This window comes from Lottia gigantea, assembly GCF_000327385.1.
Source record: "Lottia gigantea unplaced genomic scaffold LOTGIsca_76, whole genome shotgun sequence".
NCBI classification, from domain to species: Eukaryota; Metazoa; Mollusca; class Gastropoda; family Lottiidae; genus Lottia; species Lottia gigantea.
Window position 1 is genome coordinate 675,948 of NW_008710536.1, and position 22,323 is coordinate 698,270.

General features: G+C 34.4%; 2 protein-coding genes across 2 annotated transcripts; both read left to right on the forward strand.

Moving 5' to 3' along the window:
- Positions 1-11,689: 11,689 nt before the first annotated feature.
- LOTGIDRAFT_168532 (hypothetical protein) lies at positions 11,690-13,231 on the forward strand (the record flags this gene model as incomplete). Its single annotated transcript, XM_009066410.1, has 1 exon — positions 11,690-13,231. The coding sequence occupies one exon, from the start codon at positions 11,690-11,692 to the stop codon at positions 13,229-13,231; it is 1,542 nt and encodes a 513-aa protein (XP_009064658.1).
- Positions 13,232-18,742: 5,511 nt separating this feature from the next.
- On the forward strand, positions 18,743-21,492 carry LOTGIDRAFT_236174 (hypothetical protein; the record flags this gene model as incomplete). Its single annotated transcript, XM_009066411.1, has 1 exon — positions 18,743-21,492. One exon carries the CDS (start codon positions 18,743-18,745, stop codon positions 20,438-20,440), a length of 1,698 nt encoding a protein of 565 aa, XP_009064659.1. The 3' UTR covers positions 20,441-21,492.
- Between the last annotated feature and the right edge of the window lie 831 nt (positions 21,493-22,323).

Below are 22,323 nucleotides of genomic sequence, written 5' to 3' on the forward strand. Positions count from 1 at the left end.
GATGCTAATAGGTTGGAGAATAGCTTCGGGGACAGTGTCATCGACCAGTCGTAAACCTTTGTAGGTATATTCTTATTATACGATAATCCCAAACTTATATTAGGCCTACTTATATATAGTTCTTTCTTTTGTAATATATACCATCAATTATAGATGGTTTATGGTTATTATGTTTTCATGTGTTTATCATCTGATGTCAAATATAAGCTATAACTTATTATACATTATAATTAACTCTTAATCTTTCCATTTATCTCTTATACCGTGAAAGACTTACCTGTTAGATAATCCATCATCCGGAGTAAGTAAAGCGTAGGAAAAAACGGTGGACTTTTTAATGCAATGATGTTTTACGTCTTACCTTTTAAGGATATTATCTCGAGGCTATTAATAACAACCTGGCAACTCTACGTAGCAAGCAAAGAGGTAGATTTTGGATTTTGGAAAACATTGAAATAGAATATGCAGTAGCTATTGAAAATTTAAAGTTTTCTGAAACGTATTGGGCAACTGAAGACAGCTGATACCACTCAGTGGGCAATGACAAAAATTTGCTTCGTCTTTTTTGCGATTCCTGGCATAGGTTGGTAGGATCAACCTTTGAGACAGCTAAATACTCTGAAAAAAAATATTGCTGAGCAATTGTCGAGCGAGGGCAATAATGCAAATTGTCAAGCCTGTTGGTAGCAAAAATAATCTATTACAATATATTACGCAAAATATCTATCAAGCTCAAATAATATACTAATCTGTATGCTCATCTCTATATGTTAATATTTATGCAATGATAATATCGCGCTGTACATGTATAGCTATGATAAATGAACTTACAGTACTCGAATAATTATTATATCTGTCATTGAAATATATTTGTCAGGTATTGTTAATGTAGGAATGTATGTTTTAAGGGCCTGAGGCATTTTGCAAATTACTGCATTTTGAATAGACCGTCGGTAATTTACATTTTTTATCACATTCTCCAAGCATGTCTCAAAGGAGAATAAACATTATCTTATAAAGCCACATCCATATCACTAAGTTTCCAAATAAGATCGAGACTGCTGAAGGTCACTCGTTGGAATGTGTTAAATTTGATAGTGTAACTTATGTTCAGCTGATTGTTATATGGTGTGAATAATGTCTTGGTGATGCACAATATGTTTAGCACACTCTGTGTACCGAGCACTGAATAAAGCATTGTAAACTGCGCTAAGCTCTGCACATGGCGTGTTGAGTTTCAAGTTGGGTTTTCTTAGATGAGTGTGGCTCAATGGTTGTTGTTGAAAAAAATTGCCGCTCTTGAACACAGGTGTTTTGTTTAAAAATGTTGCACACCTGGTATGTTGTTAAAGAAATTGTTTTGTTGTAAAAAGTGTCAATGTCATTTTTTGCTGTTTTTAAGTGTTTAGCACATGGTAATCGTATCTAGCATTTGGTTTAACGAGTTTTTGTAAAATCAGTCTTGAGCATTTCGAATTGTTGTATTGGAAAGAGTGAGTTGTACAGTCTTTAGCATCTAGTGGGTTTATGTAAGAGTATACCTTGTGTGTAGTGTTGATCACCCGATGTGTTGTTGTAAACTGTTGAACACCTTGTGTGTTGTTGTAAAGAGTTGAACACCATGCGTGTTGTTGTAAAGAGTTGAACACATTGTGTGTTGTTTTAAAGAGTTGAACACCTTTTGTGTTGTTGTAAAGAGTTGAAAACCTGTTGTAGAATAGTATTAAGCACCTAGTGTGTTGTTTTAAAATCATTTGTAAATGATGGATATCTACATGTGTTGAACTCAGATCGGGTGTGTTGTTGTTGACTACAGGTGCAGCGAATGTCTTTTTTGGGTGTGTTGTTGTAAAATGTGTTAATCATTAATTTCATATGCTAAAATTCTAATGTGTGGCTGTAAAAGACATATATGGACTGTGCTCAAATTACTACCCCAAATAACTTATCTAATAAAACGTAGATCACGTTTAGATGAGCAAAAAATTCATGATAGAATAACATTTATCTTCCCCTGCAAATGCATATTGAATATTGTCTTTATTGATTTCGTCCTGTATCATTTATCAATATCATTGTAATGAACATTTTCTGTCAAAGTCAACAGGCAGTTCATTAAAATATCGCTACTTTATTAAATATCACAATATTATTTGGCTGAAATGGTTTCAGGGATAGTGCAATCATAATGTTGTCAATCTTTCCAAAAAATACACGAATAAAAATCATCAGACAGGTCACCGCAATGGTGAAAACTAAACATCCGGCGTCTTCGATTCTGTATAACTCGCTATATAGATAATGAAAATACGTCATTTCTAGAGTAGGCTATTCTGACAAATGGAACCAACAAATACCATAGATCCATTGAAATAAAGTTATTAATGTAAATAATAGAAATTACTATGTCATAAACATATTTTCGTTGGAATTTTAAACAAATATATCAAGATTTATACAAAAAGCCAAAATTGATCAACAATTCAAAATTAAAACCTTGACTCAAATGATATACAAGGCTGAAATTTCCTCACCATGCTAGACTGGTATTGTGTAAGAATTTATTGTAACTTTGTTAAGTATAAAGACGTTGTGATATCTCGTATAAAGTGGACAGTTCAACAATTTTGAACTTTTTCCTACGAGAAACAGTAGCGGTTTGACATTTGTTTCATTAGTTACCCTCCCTGTTATAATCTTACACCATTGTTTCAGTAGTTTCTAGTAGTTTGTACGTGAGGTACGCTAGTGATGTGTTTTTCTCGAGAAGGATATCATTCTATTTCTTATGATCGTTTCCGTATTAATTCTTAATATTCTTGATTTTTAAGTGTGATCTTGCTTGATTGACTTCGTGATTTGTTTTTTTTATGTGTGAAAATATCGTTGTTGGTTTCCGATAATACGTCAGAACTATTTTTTATTGCGATTCAGACGATTGTGCATTGTGATTACTTCAAAAGATATGCGTGATTTCCGATAGTGATCTTGCATAATATATAACATAGTTATTTTCCATGAATATAAAGTATGATTGTATAAGTTCAAAGGATTTTAGATCGTGTTTGAGAACATTGTTGATTTTGATGTAAATAAAATTAAAATGTGATTTAAGTAATTTTAAATTGTGCTAATTTGGTGATTAACAGATATTGCGAAATTTTTGCGAATTATAATATTTTTATATAGAAAAATGTCGTGACTGAATTAAAAAAAAAACCCTTGCAAATACATGAAGTCTACTTGTACAACACGTATGGCGATTTTAGTGAATTCATCTGTATATCATATGTAAGCCTACCAGAACATTTTGGGCAGCCTCGATGACTGTTATATTTAAAAATATTTCAGCGGGATCATGCGTAACATGTTCGAATGTTAATATCTGTGAACAATATTGGAAATCCGGTTCTTTCACAGTCAAGGATACAGAATGCAATTGGTAAGATATTACTGAAAATGTTAAAAGAAACCGAATTGCTAGTGTCATTGTAATCGTTAAGCGGTTCAGAATCCGTTCTAGTTGTTATTTAATGCAAATACAAATATCCATTTTGCTATTAATTGCAAACCTTTGCCTATGGCCGTGAAATACACTTTAAAATTACTTGAAATGATGCAAAAAGGGCATTTATGGCTTCTGTAGTTGTTCGTTTTTGGAATAGAAGACCTTCCCAAGAGCGCACAAGGCCTTCTCCCCTGCAAACCGTGTAAAAAATAAAGAAAATCTAGGCCTTTCTTTTCAGGTATAAGAATAGGTTGACTGTTCTACTTGTTCTGTATTTTACTATCGTAGGTCGACCATTATATAGTATGTTTCTATACAAATTGACTCTTGACTTATATGTTTAGAACATCAAATATTCTATTTAAGACATATTTGACGAGTTCGACATTTTAAGACCTTAATCCCATGTCAAAATAACGAAAACAACTGATGCATATGATAGGCTTCAATGTTTGACCCTTTTGTTTATTTACAGTTGGGAGATTTTTAAGAGTAGGGGGTATTTTAAATGTGTTCTATATCCAACAATTCGCGTATTAAATGGACTGTTAAAAACAAATTATTTTTCAATATTTTTCCATTTGTATTCCTTCATGCCATGCTCAAGCATCATTATTGTCAACATATTTAAAGGCTAGACAAATATATTATTGAAATCGTTTGATGAACGCCTTTTTCTTTAAATACCATTTCAGGATTCTTGATCGATTGCATTGCCCCTTACCCTATAAATCATTGCTATTTTGTGATTTTCTCTTAAGAAAACCTCTCATGTCGGGGAACATAGCCTGACCGAATAAAACGACTTGAATAATTGTCCAAAAATTGTATGCTCAGTACCACCCCCGCACCACCACCCCCACGACAAACATGTTCCCAGGATTAAACCCTTATGTAGTTTAATACAATAAAATCAGGTTAATATGTTACCATATTGCACTTCATATCTTCACCATCAATTTGCATTGCTCATGTCTATGTCACAATTATAAGGGTGTGAAGGGTATAAGCACTAAATACCTCTAATTCATCACTCTGATATAGTAACTAAGGAATTTATATGCTTGAGTGGCGATGGGTGAAACTCGTATGCACTAATTTTTTCGAAATTTATTCAATGGTTTTGCAGGTGTGGATGTTATATTTATTCTATTTTAATCTTTCAATTATTCTCTTAATTCTACAGTTAAGTCGTTTTTTGAAGTGTTTAATTGAATCGACCCCAATTGTTGTAAGTGTAGGCCATATGTTTACGACTGTTGAACATCTAATACGCCATGAAACGATTGTTAACTGTATAAAAAAAATGCAAATACATGAAGCAAATTGTTTGATGCATTACAAAATGTGGGATTATCGAAGCGTATTATGAAAACGGAAGAAGTGGATCGTTTCCGGATAGTTTTCAGACCCGTACTTTCGGTAGTCTCTTTTCCTTTTTCTACTTTTCGGGAGCTCATTGAGATTTGTCGCAATACAATATATACGTCTAATAATATTATAGGTTGATGATCAAGTGGAACCATTGCATTACCAATATCAAAATTATGACTGTTGAGGGCTAGAAGGCATTGGAATTGTCGTAAGAGGTGCGTTTTTTTTGACAAATGAAATTCAACAATTTCGGACACACGTACTTATCTCCAAGAATTTTTAGATAATACTTTATGAGGGTATAAGAATGAACTCACTGACACAACCGTATCCAAGAAGAAAACATCTAAAAAAATGCCATAAACGTTTTAATGTGGCCGTAAAAGCCGAACTGACATAACACAACGGGTTATGTCAATTACTAAGGTCAAACCGTACAATGGTTTCCTTTCCAACCTTTCTTGAATATGTTTTTGAAATCGAGAAAACAAATTTTATTTTTGTGTTCAATACAAACTCGTCTCTAAAACATCTGTCCAGTGGACAGTAAGAAAATTGAAGATGACCTATCACCTGGACGTTATATTGGTCAAGCTAGCCACCGGTAAACATAGAGACTATAAGAAACAAATATTGTTTTATTTAAAGTCCACTTCGCACGGTCTTTTTGATTATTAAAGTTCAGTTCACACTTATGCGATACATAGTTTATACTTATTCAAATCAATATTTGCTACACATACTGTCATACAATATATATAGTTTTCCATTGTCTAAATGACCGAACTGTCGTGTATTCAAATTCATACTTGTTCATACCTTCTCATATAGTTAAACATATAAAAGCTAATGAAGTTTAATATAGTTTATAATTATCTAAATCAACATATTTTACAATTAGCGTAGAAGATCGAAATGCATAGCTGGATCACTGGATTGATACGTCTGCATAACCTTGTTTTGGACATAACAAGGCGTATTTTTGGTGTGAATCAACTAAAACAAATATGAAAGACTGATATAATAAACAATTTATTGTAAATCTAGTTCATTTATTCACAAACATTTGTGACACCGAATAAGATCTGTCATAAGCTGAAACCCATGACCTTAAAAATACTTTTACAATATAGACATTTCATTAGTTTCTCTTATATTCAATTTGAAACCACATACCAATTTATTTAAACACCATTCATAACAATTTTTATCGTAAAGAAAAAGTTTGGTTATAAACAGCTCCTTACCCACCAGACCAGTCTTATGTTGACATAGTATTTTATTTATCATTTTTTTTAAACTGAAGGTGTTACAGTGACATCTTGCTATTTACTTGGCAATTTTACGATTATTTTATTCAGTGTTTATTGTGTTGTTTATATCTTAATGTCGTTGAATGTTCTAGAATATCTGCTTTAGGTTCGTTATTTTTTTTCAATTACAATGAAAAGTTACATTTTAAGATTACGTTCACTGAACAGTGAATTGTGTTTTAATGTATTGAATTCATTAGTTGGATAACATTTGAAAAGTGAATTTGTTATTGTGTTGTTTATATCTTAATGTTGTTGAATGTTCTAGAATATCTGCTTTGGTTCGTTATTTTTTCCAATTACAATGAAAAGTTACATTTTAAGATTACGTTCACTAAACAGTGAATTGTGTTTAAATGTATTAAATTTATTAGTTGGATAACATTTGAAAAGTGAATTTGTTATTGTGTTGTTTATATCTTAATGTCGTTGAATGTTCTAGAATATCTGCTTTGGTTCGTTATTTTTTTCAATTACAATGGAAAGTAACATTTTAAGATTACGTTCACTAAACAGTGAATTGTGTTTAAATGTATTAAATTTATTTATTAGTTGGATAACATTTGAAAAGTGAATTTGTTATTGTGTTGTTTATATCTTAATGTTGTTGAATGCTATAGACTCTATGGTACGTCAATTTTTTCCATTACATTGAAATGTACCTTTTAATATCACTTAACAGGTTTCCATTTTTTTGTTTTTTTAGTTGTTTATTTCTAAATGTTGTTGCTCCAAACTATATGTCTAGTGAAGTATTTTTGGATAACTTTTAATGTAGAATCTTAAAAGAATGGATAAGATATCTTGCCTTTTATTTATGAACATGGCATAATTGTGTTGTATTGGTTTATAAGTATTAAAAAGTGAATTGTGTTGCTTTTATACAAATTTTGTTGAATGTACAAGGCCAGTGAATTGTTATTAGAATGCCATATTTCATTTCAGTGCTAAATTGCATTTACTCTTTAATTGTGTATGGTTTTATGGCCGTATTATGTGGTTCCAAATTAGGTATTATATTAATTGAAAGTATATGTACAGTGCCCTTATAATGTGTTGTTTCCTTAAATAGTCCAGGTCCGGGTTCGATTCAAATCTGAAACACGAGCAGTCTATTTTATATTCAGGTAGTTTAGGTAGTAATCAACACAATGAAAGTTAAATCTATTTAGTATCTATAAATATTTATTCCACCTTCATATAAAGTGGGCTGTTTATGGTTTGAATCGGACCCGGTGAGCAAATATATCTGTGGTCGAGTATACTATTTTCATTCATAATAATTTCAGATTCATGGTATGGTATGTGTAATTGAACACGTGTTTTAGACAAAATAAAGCTATTGACAATTACCATCACAAGGAGGTGGAACTCACGCAAGCGTTTATCTCGTCGCAACAATATCTTAAAACTGTTTTGTGCAGTACCGGTGTCATCGGAGTACATTGAATCAGTCTGCCTCTTTTCTGAACCCTGTAACCCGGGCCTCGCCACTTGTTTAAGTTGTTCTAATATGATTTTTATTAAAATGGATACCGATCGATGGAGGTTCATGGAATTGAATTTGCCACTCGTTTAAATCAGTTTTGAGCTTTGTTTCCTGTCACGGTTCCCAAATTTTGGACACAAATATCAAGATCATTGAAGTTTACTTTTGCTCTTATTTTCAGAAATTTTATCGTTTTGGTTCTTATAATAATAGAATCGAACCTCAATAGTTCATACCAAGGCTATAAGCAATATCCTTTGACTATTAACATAATGCACAGAACAAAAGACCTATCAAGCACGGAACCCGAACGGACATAATTATGTTATAAGGACATAATGAAATTCATTAGACAAATCATCTTATATCCGGTTTATTTGTCAATTATTGACAATATTTATCTCCGTGTTATATACTATGTATTGGATGATCTTAAAGCTCTGACCTGATCAATTTATCTCGAACATAAATTCAATGTAGTTAATTTTGCTGATGAGGATTTTTGTTATCTATGGACACAGGTTTAAGTATAACTTTAGAACTGAAAACGATATTTAATATCATTTTGACCGATTTGAATACTAAGAATCTGTCTTGTCAACTTTAACTCCTCTATGTAATGGTCCAGAATCCAAAAATAATCGGAATTTCAGACTTATGCAATTAACTGCTCCATCTTTCGAATCATCTTGGGCTATAGTCAGAAATATCTGTCTTTATTCCAGCCTTTGGTGGCTATTTTGAAAGTTATATTAACTGTCAAAATAGCTATCGGAAGCTTTTAATATAGGCAAATGTTTGGGACAGGTAACTGGATTAGACAACTCGTATGACTCTTTGGTGTTCCACATAATGTTATTTTGAAATAGTAATTTCGATAAAACCTCAGCTTTTATTAGAAGGAAGTTTCTTAGTGTAATTCACGAACGAAAATATTTAATACTACAATTATAACGGTTTATAGAATGCACTGGACCAATATTAGCTGTATCTATTTCTTCTGAACAAACAACAATATTTATTCTTCGGGAGCCTTAAAATCTAAACTGTATGTCGTTATTGACTTACACCTCAATATCATCTTATGAACTGTATTGAGATTTTTTGAAAAATCACAACATTCGGACGAACATCTGACGATGTAACTTTTTATATAATACTTTTGAAAATGTAATTAAGTTACCACATAAAGCGCTGGTTATATTTGCTTGAAAGCCTGTTTGAAAGTTCATTTGTGTTAGTACACATGCTCTTAGTGATTTCTTCAGAAAAGAATTGACTCGAATGTTGGCTGATTCTCTTGTGAGTCTTATAACCTCTATTCTCGATTTATCTCCTCTCTTCGATGCATCCCCCGCGGTCGTTATGCTAACGCTAATATCGTGATCGGCGGAATCGTTGCTGAAAGTAGAACATAAGCAATTGCAGTTTTTCAATCGTAGGCACGTTAAGGTCGACCAAATCCTGCAATTGATTAGCTTCTCTCAGATGCCACATGATGTCCACAGCCCAGAGTTTGAAACAGTAATTTATTATTTGAACAAACTCTGTATCCATTTAACTACTTCGGACAAGGCCTTTCATCTTAATGTTTCATGTTCACAGACAGTCTTTTTTCGATGATCATTAATAGGGGGGGGGGGTTTGCATGCCCCCTACCTGAAGAAAATTTTGCCACCCCCCTGAAAAAGTTAGATGATTTAAATGACTTGTTGAGTCGCTATAGTTGAGCCCCCTTTCAAAAAAATTTTGCCCCTCCCTGAGACCCTGGGCTAGCTAAGGCGACATTAATTGTTCGATCTACAATGTATTTATACTCGTGGATATCATAATGTACAGATATTTCATTAGAGCGCATACTATGCATTTGTCATATGCACGATCACTATAAAAAAAGAGTTTCAATTGTATCGATAATCACAAAGCCAATAACCTAATAGTACTACTTCCTGAATGCATTGATCTATAGAACTAATAGATCGAAAAGTTAATACATATTATTGAACATAAATCCTTTTCATTGACAATACCTAGAGACATTAACACCATACAACAAAAACCATTCTGAAAAACTCTCTTCACAACATAATCTGCTATTTAGAAGGACACTATATTTCCGTACGGCCCAAAATTACTGTCTTCGTCCTTTCGTTGGTATATCGAATTGTGCTAATTATTGATTGTCTTAGAATGACTCTATGATTAAAAAAAACAATTCTGTATGTTAACATTGAAAAGAACCATCTTTACCTCCGATAAATTTAATGTTTTCGCCCATGTTTACATCTGTATCAAAGCAAAGCCATTCTAAGATTTTCAGTAACTGATATACCAATTCAAGTAAAATTAATGCCTCCTTATGTTCTAAAAGTTTGAAATCGAAAAGGTTAAAAAAAACTACAGGTACAAACTATCCTAACCGCCAAACGAAAACTGGAAATCCAAAATAACACGTTGGCAATACATTAGTAATTTGGGTTATTACATTAGTAATGGGTGGGTTAATGCCACTATCTTGGCAACATTTACCTCCCTGCATACTACATGGCGTTGCCTGTCTTCATTAAACCAATAAAATGCAAAAAGTAGGATTAAAACACCATTTCGCTTTTCGTTCTTATCAGTTCCATAAAATGATTTATAATGGGTTATTTCCCTTTATGTTTTCATGTATTATGTCGATAATGTACTGACCACTGGTCAAATATAAAAGATAATGTTGGTCTTTTTTATTTACATTATGTTTTACTTTCATAATACTATATTTCTATTATCTTTGATCAATAAAACCTATTCAGTATAACAGAAAATGGTTTTTTCAAGTTAAAAGGGGTTATCTTGTATAATGTTTTTTTTTGTATTTGTGAACCCCACCTCTTTCACATTAAAGGGATTGTTAAGCCTAATATTTTGCTTCGTGTTTGCAAAATGATAAATCTCAGATGCATTTTGCTGTTAGTAGCAATTCCCATCCAATCTGATTAAAATTAGATTACATTTTTGTTGTTATATTTTTTCGGTCTCCATTGTAATCTGAAAAGATTTATACCAAAGTCGCGTTCATATCAACCAAACACATCACGTCGTGCAGAATTAAAGTCTTAATATCGACTATGAGTTGCTGGATAGCTAAACCCAAAGTAGAGCAATTCTGATTGGTGGGAGACTGGTGCGTGATTGGCTGCTATAAGTAGCCAGTACGCGACCTTGGTATAAAGCTAGTTAGGTAGCGAAATTGTAACCTAAATTTAATTATATTGAATTCCCATCATATAATTGAAAAGGTTTGTGCTTGTTTTTGCTATCAATGTTATCCTATTGTTCCCATTGTTGAATAAATCATTATCATATTCCATATGAGGCTATCCCATCTAAACAGGAAATCCGGACCTCTTAAAAATGACCCCCCCTCCCACCCCCCCTCCCCTCTTTGCGGATAATCTAACCTTTGTAAGGATTGTTGTTTTTCAAATGAAATAGTATTAAATGACAAAATATGTCTTTTTTATCGATATAAAATGACAGGCGACTGACAATGCAATCCCATATTAAATTCTTGAAATTTTAAAGAATAGAGTTAAAATGGCGTGGCCTAAAGATTGATATCTATATCTACATATATTATATACACACTACGTAGGAGGTAAACATTAAAACTGCCTCTCTAACATGTATGAATCACCCACCTATTTTGCAACACCTCCGCCCAATATTCCAAAATTCAAACTTATTTAAATGATCAAAATGGTTTTGGAAAGAGACACAATGGGCCGGAATAAGCTGAACGGATATTAAAGTTAGTATGTTGCCCAGCGAATTCACAACAAAACCGCCCGATATTTCAAATGAAAGTTCTTGAAAATATTCAAATATAGAACGAACCACGATGGGACGGAATGACCTTAACCTAAACATGCTTTTAAACAGAACACTATTTTATCATTTCAGAACTATCCGTAAGATGAACTAAACCAATACGTTCTGGTAATATAACAAGAATTCAAGATGTCAGCAGCGGTATTTGAAAAGAAAGCTTATTTTATAGGTACATGGAAGGATGATGCGGTATCGGACAATATTATCAAACAAATTGCCACCCTTACAACGTTGGAGAAAGGGCGTAAAGTGAAACTCAAGTTGACACCGGAAGGTTTAAGGATCACTAAGAGTAACATGTTCTTAATGAAAACATTGTTCGATTACATCCCCCTTTATGATATTTTCTTTATGACCATCAACCAACAACATCCTATGTGCCTAATGTGCGTCATCCGAGATCCGGATCATAAATACACCATCATTGCTTTCCGTTGTGCTTCCGAGCTCATCGCTGGTACCTTTGTTCAGAATTTTAGAGCATGGAAAAAGACTGCTGGACAAGAAAACGTCGAATTCCGTAAAAAGGATGATGGTAATTGGACTCTTCGAGAAAGATCCAATGCTAATGCAAGACGTGAACTTCAGCAGCTGTTCAACTCTGAACCTACTCAAGATGTTAAACCTCAACTGACTGGTGGAATCTTTTATAAGAAATCTGAAAAGAGAAATAGCGATGAGAGGAAAACCAACATCTACGAACAGACCCCTTACGCCCCTATGAATGGTGTTAAAACTGAGGTGTATACTGAAGGCTATACAACCAGTGGTCAAGTGATCCATAATTCTGTTCCTAAAGCTGTTGTTCGTGATGACGATTCAATGTCCCAGATATCGGATATATCCACAATGAAAGGTGAAATGGAAGCCCTCTCATCTGAACTGAAGGAAGTCAAGTACCTATTGGAAAGGTCGACAGGAATGACTACTCGGGAACATTATATGCGTGCTGGAATAGCACCTGCAGTTACCAACAACAATGAAACCTATGCCGTTAACTACAATAAATATAAAGAACCGATCGTTGTGGACAGAAGAAGCAGTAGCAACTCATCAGTAGTGGCAAAAGTTGACGTACCGGACCATAGGAACTATGGAAGTCAAACTTTCAAAACAACCACCACAGTCCATCATGACGGGCCTGAGCATTTGATTGCTAAATCATATAGAAATTCGGGAGAATTGGAGCCGGACGCAGACAAAGGGCGATACAGGGTTCATTCAGTTAGTAAAGGAGACGTGGAAATGAGACGTGCTCCTCATTCTGCCAAACCGGATGTAGAATACAGCGTTGCCCGACACAGTAACGGTTTCAAAGCTGAAGATGGTATTGTATACGCAGCACAGAAAGAAGCTAATGTTAGCACTGTAGCTTATCCGGCAGCAACCTTACCAGCAACTAGAAGTCGGGTTAATAGTATGAGCAGCACCGTCGTTTCGGGACACCCTGGATACGCTTACGGAACTAAATCCAGCACCCTTAAGTTTCGACCGACTTATAGTGGAGTTCCATCGGTGGTTCAACGTCCGATAGAAGACATTTATGCCAAGCCCGTGTTGATTAGACGCGATTACATCGTAAGTCGCCGTAGAAGACCTCATACCATGTACGTTAACATACCACGAGAAGAACATGTCTATAGTAGCCAGGTTATTAGAGGTGATATGTAAATGTGTTGACTTGAGATCATTTGCAACAAAACATTCAATGGTGGTTAAAGTGGTTGTATGCGTCGATTTACAGGCTATGTTTGGAAACGTTTATTCCACAGCATGTAAGAAGTGTTAAAAATGATAATAAAACAAAAAGATTTTTTTTTCACTAAAACGTTTATAAGTGAATCGCCGTATTAACAAAAACTCATAGACTCTTGTTCAGTGGGAGAAAAGAGTATTAAACAGCTTTTGGTAATTCGAAATTAACCCATACAGCCACTTTAACAGTTACAAATGAAGTGATCTGGATTGTGGGCAGTAATGGGATCATGTGTCAGTTTTACATAACAATGTGTAGCGTTTATACTCAATATATTATACAAGACAAAAATGTGAACGCAAAAATTACTCTATCATTTCCAAGCGTGAAAATTGGAAAATAAAATGGATATTGCAAGAAAATGTGGAATGAACTGCTGACTCTTAGATAATTTACTGGATTGTAACCCTTTTTACGAAGCGGAACTGTCCATACATGTATGAATATCTAATCAGACCTAATGAAATTTTTTCTGTGGATTACTAGAAGCCATCCATGATCTGTCATTAGTCGTCTGTTAATCGTGTTCAGTCGAATTTTAGTCTGACATTGCCGTGGTTTATCTTAAGTATTTGAAGTGGCCTCTAATAAAAATGTTGAACTAATTCCTCAAAGATTTCATTGAACCGACCATTTGATTGGTTGACTATAATTATTGTGACTTATAACAACTTTTCGTGCCTGTCAACCTCAGAAGAAAATTAGGATGATGCTGTCTACTCAAGAAATCTGTAATTCATAATATTTTATCGTAGGATTGTTCTCATAGCATTGTGTTTGACACTTTTCGTGAAAGGGATTCAAAAGAGGTTTTCTATTTCATGCCCAAGTACCATTTGACTATTGCCTATTATCAAGTAAACAGTTTTTTGAATTATTTTCATTATTTTTATGAGAATTAGAATAGCAACCTCAGTTGTTTGTCATAGAATGTCTTTTCCGATGATGCAGAAATATAAACATAAGCACTCTGTCTTCAAAGTTATTTGTTTTTTTCACAAGAAAACTGACTGTTTTGGTTGAAATTTCTCGGAGACAAATGAGGTTCTTTTCAATGTAAACTTACCAAAAAATATATTTTTATCAACGCAAAGACTTTTATTGTGAGGCTGATATTCCAATTCTCATAAGAAATAATAATAACATTTTGCCTTGCTCAAACAATAAGGTATTATCGACATCATTTGATCAAGTGTTTTAGAAACTGTGGGAAACATTCACTTGATACGGGAAATCGGATTGGTGCGTATGAAGAAATAACTGTCCACGATACACATGCACATGCAAAGGTTAGAAAGCCTCTTTTGAATCTCATAAAGATATGTACACTGTGTACACACAGTGAGATAGTTTTAACTGCCTTTATTTTTATATGAAATATTATATTAAATATCATAATTGTTTTAATGCTCATGAATATAAGCATAATAACAATGAATAATTATAATATTAGAGAAGTATAGTTATATTAAAGTTATGTGTATATATCATGTACATATACGTTAAGGTGTGTTGGTCAACAACAAGCCGGCTTTCGGAAGCACGGGTCGGGGTGAGATATTTTTCTTGGGGTTGTGTATGGTACTAGCCCACATACTAATATTAAATTCCTCTGTGTTTTATTAACAATGACTGAATGATATCTTGAGAGAATATTGTATTCACATATAGATTACCCGCATGCAGTAACAGATCTCTATTTACCCTTTTCAAAATTAAAAAATAATAATCCTGACGATAGGTTGATTTTGACTGAAAATCACTTGGTTGTGATGAAGGTTTTCAAATGCCCGACTTTCTTTTATTGTAGGCGAATCCAACGTTAGTATCTAATGTTCTAATTTGTTTGATTCATCGGTTGTTTTTGAAAATCCAGAACACTCTACCTGATTATGAATATTGCAAAACCGTGATGGAATCTGTGTTAGTGGCTTCATAATCTAGTTCATTTTTCTGGAAATTCAGGAACCACAGATGATGGGAAAACAGAATGGATGCTACAACTGTCCACGAAAACTAGAATCTATTTTAAATGAGTTATTAACCCTATCATACGAATGTATCATATATGAGATAGCACATAATCGTCACTTTTATTGACTTCGAATTCGAAATTCTGATTTTAGTTTCACGCTATACTGATGGTAGTTACACTTAGTAAAAAATATTTCTTATAAAAGGTAAATGCAAAAGAGGTTTTTAGATTCTTTATGACGGAATTTCAATATTTTGCCCTGGTATATTGTTCACATCGCCTGAAGATTCGATAAATAGTATAATGAACTGAGATTAATAGTAATACTGATATCAAAGAGAATCAGTTCATCATGACTACTTCTCACTAGTACTTCAATTCTTCTACTATTAAAATGTAGTTATATTTTGTGTAAAATTGTAGGTTTAGTTTATCATTATGTATTATTTGTTATATGAAATCATAATAAAATTATAAAACTGTTTGTAGTTTTCATTTTGATCAAGTAACGTCCCATATGCAATCTGAAAAAAACCCGATGGCCCGTTTTAATTAGAGATACCATCTTCCCTTGACGCTAGCTACCTTTCTTGTATCGTGGAAGTTTAAACGAAGCGACGTGATTGGATTGTACGCTAGCGAACACAGCCTATCAGAGGCCTCGAAAGAAAGCCAAAATAGTTAGATCCTTTCAGTTCGAGGTGATTGACTGTATTCGCTTGCGTACAATCCCATCAAATCGCTGCATTCCGTGATACAAGAATAGTGACCATTGCAGTCAAAGTATAAGTACCAATTTCGTAATAGCTTGACGGTATGAAGATTTAGAAACACAATGCTTACAGACAAATTCCAACCTTATAGTACAATAATCGACATGTATCACCAAAGTTTTGTACTAAGTAGACTGGAATATCTGCCTCTATTTCAACCTCTGATAGCTATTCTGAAAGTTGTCGGCTTATGTAGAGACGCAAAAACTAGGCCCTGTTTTATGGGATGTATCTGCATCTCGGAATGCTTCGGACTAGATTTTAAGCAGCTCGACTTTACAAGTTGTCGGCGAAATTGTTTCAGGGATAAGAAAGAGGGACAGAAATGTCTCATAGGGATGATCAATCAGCTGAATATGACAGTCAGTTTGATCAAGATAACAACTTTTCAGTACCAGAGCTGTACCATGATTGATAGAAGCAGTCGTGACTTTTTAGTAGTACTGATATTGACTTTCACGCAGCTAAGAAGCAATTCCGAACGATTCCAAAAAATCAAGATGGTAAGATTCAGATTGTGCCCCCTGATTAGACCAATTATCAACAATAAATATCCTTGTTAATATCCCGGTTATGGTTTAGAGAACTGTCCGGCTGAACATCTGATTGGACCTGGCTTGAATGAACATTACAGCACTATCTCAACAGCCTCAGCACAGTTATTGTTTTCAATATATGTTTTAGAGTAACAGTATATAACGCTCGTGAAACTCGTATTTCACCTTTAGTGGCGACTACAGAACACAACAAAAATAATAAGACATCGGTCGTTGGAGTTACCTACCTTTAATTCGGTTTACATTAATCAAGTATTACCTTTACCTCAAACTAGGGTCCCATTGTCACTATTTTTTTAAAAAATAAAATGGATCAAAATCTGATTTGAATACGATGCATATCCTGTATAGAGCAGTGGTGGTGATTCTGTATTAATACGTGTGGCATGATATACTGTGGAAAATGAAATGGTTAAATGTAACTCACCTTATTACCTCCCTTGAAACATAAAAATTGTACTGGGTATGATTGCTCTCTGAAAATCATTTTATACAATGATTTAAATACAATGTCAATAAGCATTGCAATGAATAGAAACTACTCAACATGGATGCATTACCCATGCTCATTTCGCAGTAATAAGGCCTACCTCATAATATTGATTTTCATATTAAACTAGTTATAACGGCCTGGAAACATAGGACTACCTACACATTCAACATTCCAGGCAATTACAATATTACAGAATCTCACTAAAAGGGTCAGTCAGATTTAAAATATACAGAAATCAAGAGAAAGATTACCTTAACGTATCTAATAGTTCTTACTTAAACTATCTTGCCATTAATATTTAAAAACTATTTTAAAATCTATAAGTTTTACGTAAACACTTAAGAGTCACTAAGTTTTAGGGTTGGTGTTGCGAAACTAATGTACGAATCTAAGGAAAATAAAGGGTTTACCAATATTTGCACTCCTTCCAAGCCTACTTTACTTAACACAAAAATAAAAATAAAATGAATCACTTATGTTCGTCAGGGATAACCTCATACTTGAATATTAGTCTCATAAACCCTTATGTATTATTTTGGTGCCATAACAATTTACTAATATTCCTGAATACAACTATTCCAATTTTTCATTGAAATATTTGATATGAATCTTTGGACTCCTACTATCTGTATATCCCAGTCGTCTTCCATACGCAAATTAAAGATCCCAAAAAAAAAGGAAAATTTTCTATATGTGGTAAGCCGCAGAATACATCTTACACGGACAGCTGAAATAACGCACAGAAATCTACTTTTTTATTTTTTTAAATCACAGTCAAAAGTAAGTAGGCCTTTCAAAAGGGAAGATGTCGTCGTCCTCGCTAAATCTACAATAAAGTACATGTACATGTTGATTTTCAAGTGATTTAAGATAATCTTATTATCGTAACTAATGACATATCTGTGTTCAATGGTAAATGCGATTTAAATCCTTGTTGAGACCAATCTAAGTTGTAATGACCCTTGAATGTTGCAATCAGTTATAACACCTGTGAAATAATGCCTGTTGTCGACACGCCAATTGTATTGTATTTTACTGTGTATGTGACACTCGGAGCTAGTTTATGTTTGTAGGTTTGAATAGCTCAGAGGTCGGATTTCTCCATTTAATAATACCTTACTGTATATAGCCCGTTAAACCGGTTTTAACGCACATATTGTTAGTCATGCGTGATGAAGGAAAGAATTTGCTACCACATATCAATTGACAGTTAGTGCGTGAAACTTTATGTCCAGTTTTTATCGAACATAGATAGTGACAGTCTAGATGGACATTTAACCCTGCGGATATTTAAAGGGTATTTGACGGTGGCCGCCAACTTGTAAACGTGGTTAAGATAAAAAATTTTACCTGAGTTTAAAACATATTGTTACTACTACATTTTGCCAGTGAGTCATTTTGTGGAGACACGAGCCCGCAGTAATTTGACGACGTCACAGGTACAGCGAGAAAATAAGCTACTCCCTCAACACAAATGGCAAAGGAGGTCAGTACACAAACATATTAAAACCGTTGAAATCCAGTTGAAGTCGTGGGCTGCATTATAGCCCTGCGACACTTAGTGAGGTTGGAATTTACAAGTTTTACGAAGTTTTTAGTTTGTAGTCCCACTGGGAAAAGTTTTCAAAATGGTGGTTCGAGACGAGTTAATTCGAAGAAGAGTACTGTTCATTGGAACATCTGTGCCGATGGAAACATCTGAAGGATTGGACGCCGTACAGCAGCCGTTACGTGATCGGTACCCAATTGACGAATCGAAACAAATTGAAGGAATACTTGCTTACCTTACAGTGTCACAAAGCGGATTACAAATGGAATATTGTGATGCCTCCAAGGATGTGATTCTGTTCCCAATTTCATCAGTGACATTATGTGCTGCCGTACGGTGTATATCCGTTATCAATAATGCCACAAAAGAAAGAGTTGCTAAATTTGTTTCTCTCAGTTCTGTTACGGCAGGTGGTGCCAATGCGAAACGACCAGCTATATTTACTGCGATCACTCGCAGAACCGTTGGAAAGAAAGTGCTAGAATGTCATGGATTTGTATGTGAATCGGACAGAGACGCTTTAGATCTTGTTCAAGCTACATCCACTGCTGATAAAATGAGTAAAGGTAGGGTCATGAATGGTTCCTTTACATTGACACATGCTAATGATACGTTAAAATCTGGCATGAATGGTCATAGCGAGCACTACAACATGAGGTTAAAGTCTGGAGAAGTGAGAAACGCTGCCCCAGAATTCTATGATACCCCACCTCAACAAGGTTACTTTTACACATCAAAATCAAACATTCCTGTCAAGAAATACACTATGGAAAAAGTAGTTTCAGATGGTGAAAGTGAACGAATCCGTGCGACATCACCAATTCCACTTTCTGTCCGACCAAGTGTAGAAAGAAGATCAGCATATAGCTTTCAGACAACCAGAACGGGACCCCCACCCCCTGTCCTTCACACCTTACCTAGACCAGCACCTAACATGGTACCAGTAAGAACCGTTCCTGTTCAAACTCATGCCAGACCTCGATTCTTTTCACCACCACCTACCCTCCTCAGACAGAAAAGGTTTCCAAATGAACCATACGTAGTGGTGGGACACCCACCACCCCATCCTGTTGTCATAGACGGTCCACCACATTTAATAAGAGGTAGACCGCGTCGTCGTGGATCTGAATCGTCAGCATCTCATTCTCACGAACATGCTTCCTCCAGGTCTTCCTCTCCACACGAAACGGCCTACCCGAGAAGAACTATGAATGGCGATGGCGATGCATCAAGCGAAGTTAGTTCTCGACCAAGAACTCCACCAACTGATTACGATAAAGGACGATCCAAAGCCAGGGTGAGTCGAAGAGAGCAATATGAGATGAGACATACAAATTTCTACCCTTCAGCTCTACGCAATGGTGATGTGTACCCACCAGGAGCACCTTACGACTTCTACCCACCACCTCCTGGTAGGTTAGTGTACGTAGAGAGAGCTAGATCAGTCCCTCCTCCGGTAGAGAGAGCCAGGACACTGGAGAAGAAAAACAAGAAGAAGAACAAGAAGGACAAAAAGAACAAGAGGCGAACAAATGGTGCACCTAGTGACATCTCTACGGATAGCTTTGGCTACATGTCAGAACAGGGTACTAGTTCTAACAGACCTAGAGATTTCAGAAGATTCGAAAACCAATTTAAACACGAGAGAGCCTTTTCTAGAAGTTTGATGGAACAAAATAAACAGACAGGGGCCGCTGACAATCAATCTTACGCTTTGAATGAACTTATGGCAAGTAGAGGACGCAATGGTGAACCGGAACCATTCGCAATGTACTAAACGCAATATAAACCTTAGTGAGTGATAAAGCTATGGAGCCGGCGAAAATTTGTCTACGCATTCATCTTCGCCTTTTGTTTTTTTTTTAATTTGGATTATCAATATACGTATAACATTTACTAATTGTTTTTGTATTTGGATTAAAGTTGTGACTAGAGTTTGGGATCAAAAACACTTCAATAGTGTCAATAAGATGCGACAAAACAGCTGATCTTTGGCCTATTTCAACTAGAACTGGTCGCTTCAAGTGTATCCCTGGCCTAATGGAACAGACGATGCTTTGAAGAGCTACTGTGTTTTGGTATCGGAGTATGTAGGGAATGTTAGCCCAGTATTGTAATAAGATCAGGTAAAGAGTAGTGTTCAACCATACCTTGAATATTTGTGTAAGAGATTTAGCGATTAATTTAAGTTCTACTGTAAGCTCTACTTTAAGCTCTAATAGGTTATGACAGGTGTGGTCACTTTTATTTTGACAATCTAGGTAGGGGTCCTATTGACTGTCTATTGCTATACTTGTGGTGGTATATGAATTCAATATTAGACTTCTATAGCATATACCAGCAACAATTGTTGATATGTGTAAGGGATTGTAAAGATATTTATTTTGTTTATCCCTATTCAAATATTGCAAAATAATACATTTAAATATAAAAACCTGACAAAATATAAACATATGGAATAAAGCCATTCCCATTCCATCAATTTGTATAAGATAAAGGTTTCACAATCCCTTCACAGTATCATCACCATATTGTAATACGAAATTTGAAACTTTGCCAATAAAGGCTATGATCTTCTCTTTAAGAGTGTACTAACATGTCTATATTGATACTTAGTTTTTGGTAAATACCAACGCGTTTATAACAAAGCCTGTACCTATTGTGATATATAATATATATAACATTATGCAACATTGTAAAAAGATGGTGCAAATGATTGATTAAAATTATGATATTGGTCTAACGAAACGTGAACACAAAGTCATAACATAACACTACGTCATGTATATGATAAATATTGTTACTTATATTATTAGAACCTAATTATGCATAACTCTTGATATTGACCTTTGTCAAAATACGTCTGTACATCATTCTCGGGTTGAACATGATCTGACGCTCGTTGAATTGTCACAAAAGCATGCGATGGCATGTGCACTTTCATGCTGCGGAACTTTGCCAAACATATTGTTTTTTTTTTTACTTGATTAGTTAATGTAAGTTTTTCTATTTTAATACATGATATTAAGTGAGATAAACCTGCACACTTTCAAAACCTATTTGCCATGTTTAACCTTTAACCTATACAATGCTTACATTATATATAAAATTCATATACTGTATTTATATTCCCTTTGTATACATTCCTTTATGGCTTACATTGGATAAAATCTACCTCTTTCTTTTATACATTTCATATGAAAATTACCCAGGTCATTGTGCCCTATTTGACCTTGCTATCAAGGTCGCCATTGCATTACAATAAGATAAATATGATAAGCTAGCGGCAATAAATTGTACAGTTTAAATGCGGCTTGAGGCTAAGAGATAGAAGTTATAAGCAGGTTTCTTATAATTATCCTTTTGTTATGTGTTATATAAGATAAGATTAATTTACATGTATCATTTTTCACCCAAAGAAAATAACTTTTTTTTTTGCAAGATATTGTTAGATAGGAGTTGCCAAATAAATGCATGACAAAAATTGTTGTTTGAGCGACAGCAAGGGTTAGATATTGAAAATTTGGATACATTTCCTAACGGAAAATCACTGTGACAAACTTAAAGAATTAAATACTTCTTCTTTGAATGAACATAAATTTAAACTTGGTCAACACTTGATATAGTTATCAGGTGGACTTACCAGGTGCTATGACTAAA